Here is a 3,172-nt window from a genome sequence, read left to right on the forward strand (position 1 = left end):
GTTTTAGAGTTAATGTAGTCTCATGAATATGTCAATGTTTATTTTGATCGAGGTTAAACATCAATACCTTAGCACAGGGGCGTAACCAGAAAATTTTCTTGGGAGGGGGGGGGGGGCGAACTACTTAGAAAAAAGTACCTATGACAAATCATTAATTTATGCATACGTAGTTTTCAAGTAGTAATAAAGATCAACATTAAATAAATATGTCTAATAAAATTATTAAATTCAAAATAATTTATCACAATCATTTAACTCTAGTTCTCCTAGGTTTCATAGAATAAAAGTCATCTATGATTGACTTAATTTCAAACTTTCCAGCAATCTCTTTCTCTATATACACTAGCAAGTAATCCGAAAGAAAATCATCTTCCATCTTGTTCGAAGACTAATCTTCACAATTTTCATTGCCGAGAAAGCTCTCTCTGAAGTTGCTGTGCTAACAGGAAGGGTCAAAATAAGTCGAATCAATCTATCTACTAAAGGATAGACATCTGATTTCCTATTCTCCACCAAACTTCTACACAAAGCAGTTATGGTACTCAAGTTCTTCATATCCGAATGCTTAGGAACATCACAATAAAAGAGTTCAAGTTGATACTTCAAATGTGATATCTCATTTTCTGAAAAGTCCTGCGGATAGTATTTCTCTGCAAGGCGACAAATATTTTCCACATCAAAGTGCTTGTATCCATCAATAGGACTCAAAGATTCACTTAAAGTAAGTAACTCCGTTGTTTGCTCACTGAAACGACTATTTAGCTCTTGCAACTGTTGATCTATGGTTGCAGAAAACACGTTGACCCGATAATGATGCTCCACTGTTATAGTGTCTTTGTTGCGACGTGTTCGAATTATCTCAGCATAAGAAACCTGCATATCTATGATTTCAGTACCATGCTTGTTGCAAAAAGAATGAACTTTTTGTAATAGCAATTCCCAACCATCATCTCTAAGCTTTTGAATCAAGGACTTTGTACCAACAACTAAATGCATAGCGTTTAAAATGTCTTGTGATTTATGTTGCAAAGCCCGACAAAGTCCATCAGTAAACCCCATAATATCTTCCATCAAATGTAAAATAAACACAAAATCAAATGACAACAACTTTTTAAGAGCAGATTTAGCATCTCCGCGTTGAGCATATGATTGTTGGCTATCAATGGCTATTTTCTCAAGGACTGAGCGAGTTGCGTTGAACATTCTTAACAAACTACAAATTGACTTGAAATGAGAGCTCCACCTAGTATCCCCAGGACGTTGGAGAGTACCAATTTGATTCAATCCTTTCCCTGTTTCAACCTCCTCGATCTCAATTAAATGCTCCAATTCTGCTATTTGGCTAGCTTGCAATTCATCATGACGGTTAGTAGAAGAGCTTACAGTGTTAACAATAAAAATCAAATCTTTGAAAAAATCATGGACCTCACCTACTTCTCTTGCTGCAGCAATAAGAGCCAATTCTAATTGATGTGCTAGACAGTGTACATAATACGCATAAGGACAATCTCTCATGAATAAAGCTCGTAAACCATTCCATTCTCCTCGCATATTACTAGCACCGTCATAACCTTGACCTCTAAGATTTTGAATGCTCAACTCGTGATTTGATAATACTATAGAAATTTCTTCCTTCAAAGTCTTGGAGGTTGTATCTTTAACATGTACTAGCTCAAAAAAACGCTCGAGTAAGAACCCATTTCTATCGATAAATCTTATTACAATTGCCATTTGTTCTCTTTTAGATATGTCTCGAGATTCATCAACAATTACACAAAACTTTGAATCACCAATCTCCTCACGAATGGTTTTTTGCACCTTATCAGCGAAGACTTGTAAAATCTCTTTTTGAATAGCAGGAGATGTATATTTAGCATTTTGAGGAGCATTACCCATAACAACATCATGTACATCCTTATTATAATATGCTAAGAGTTTTAACATCTCTAAAAAGTTCCCCTGGTTTTTTTACCTTGAACTTTCATCATGTCCTCTAAATGCACAATTTTGAAATGTAAGCCACCGAACTATTTCAATTGAAGTTTTAATTCTTAAAAGATTATTCTCAATCAATTGTGGATTTGGCTTTTCTAATGCCTTATCAATATGAGTACCAGTTTTCTTCGCATTTTCCCAACATAAAGATGAATATCCATGAGATGAATTAGTGTCTTTCCCCATGTGAGTTGAAAAAGAACATTCTTTACCCCCAACCTTCTTCCAGTTTTTAAATCCCTGTACTGTAAAAGCATCTGAACCTGATTTTCCCAATGGGTCCTTTAGATAAAGGAAGCACGGGAAACAATAAGCAGCATCACTTGTAGGGGAGTACTCTAGCCAATTAAATTTCTTAAACCATGTGTGTTGGAATCGGCGTGGATGATTTATTGGACCAGATGGAGGATACTCAGAGAGAGGAAACCGATAAGGCCCGTAATGAATGTATGCATTTACAATATCTTCTTGCTCTTTTGAAGGGTAACTATCAATTGGCTTGCGCAAAGCAGGATCACGCATTAAAGTTTTGTTTCCCACATTAATCATAGATTGCATTGTAGATGAATTTGTGGGTTCTTCATCAGGAATTTGCGTAGATGTTTGAGGATTGACATTAATATTAGGTTCAGTAGTCTCACTCGGGTCTGAGTTTCCGATGTCAAATTCGGAAGGGGGTTTTGCTTTAGTAAAATATGAATCAATTGTTTTTCTCTTCATATCAAAAACCTAGCAATAATAGTATTAAAGAACATAATTAATTATTTGATTAATTTATTAAACAGTTGATTTTATAATCTGAAATAAACTTAAACAATATCGAAATCTCTACGGTGATTAAAGTTAAATAAAACTAATGCTTTTTATAAAGATTAAAAGAACATAAAACGAAAAAAAATATATATAAAACCCAAAACTAGTACGGAGTACCTTTTATCTTGAATTCTTGATAGCCTTGAATAGTTGATTGTTCAAGTGTGATATTTACTGAAAATTCCAAAACAAGAGTAAGACAAATGCTTTTAGTTAAAAAAAAGAAAGAAAAATAAAATCAAACAAGAGTAAATAATAAACAAAACAATTCTTTTACCTGACAAAAGATGGAGACAATTCACAATTGCAAATTTGCAATTGAGGGCAACGATTTATGCGACAATGGCAGCGGCACCATTACCAA

The 3,172-nt window shown here is 34.3% G+C and overlaps 1 protein-coding gene across 1 annotated transcript; it reads right to left on the reverse strand.

Moving 5' to 3' along the window:
• Positions 1–342: 342 nt before the first annotated feature.
• Positions 343–1,944, reverse strand: LOC130461429 (uncharacterized). Its single transcript, XM_056829530.1, has one exon. The coding sequence runs from the start codon at positions 1,942–1,944 to the stop codon at positions 343–345; it is 1,602 nt and encodes a 533-aa protein (XP_056685508.1).
• Between the last annotated feature and the right edge of the window lie 1,228 nt (positions 1,945–3,172).

Source organism: Spinacia oleracea, chromosome 5 (genome assembly GCF_020520425.1).
Source record: "Spinacia oleracea cultivar Varoflay chromosome 5, BTI_SOV_V1, whole genome shotgun sequence".
Taxonomy (NCBI): domain Eukaryota; kingdom Viridiplantae; phylum Streptophyta; class Magnoliopsida; order Caryophyllales; family Amaranthaceae; genus Spinacia; species Spinacia oleracea.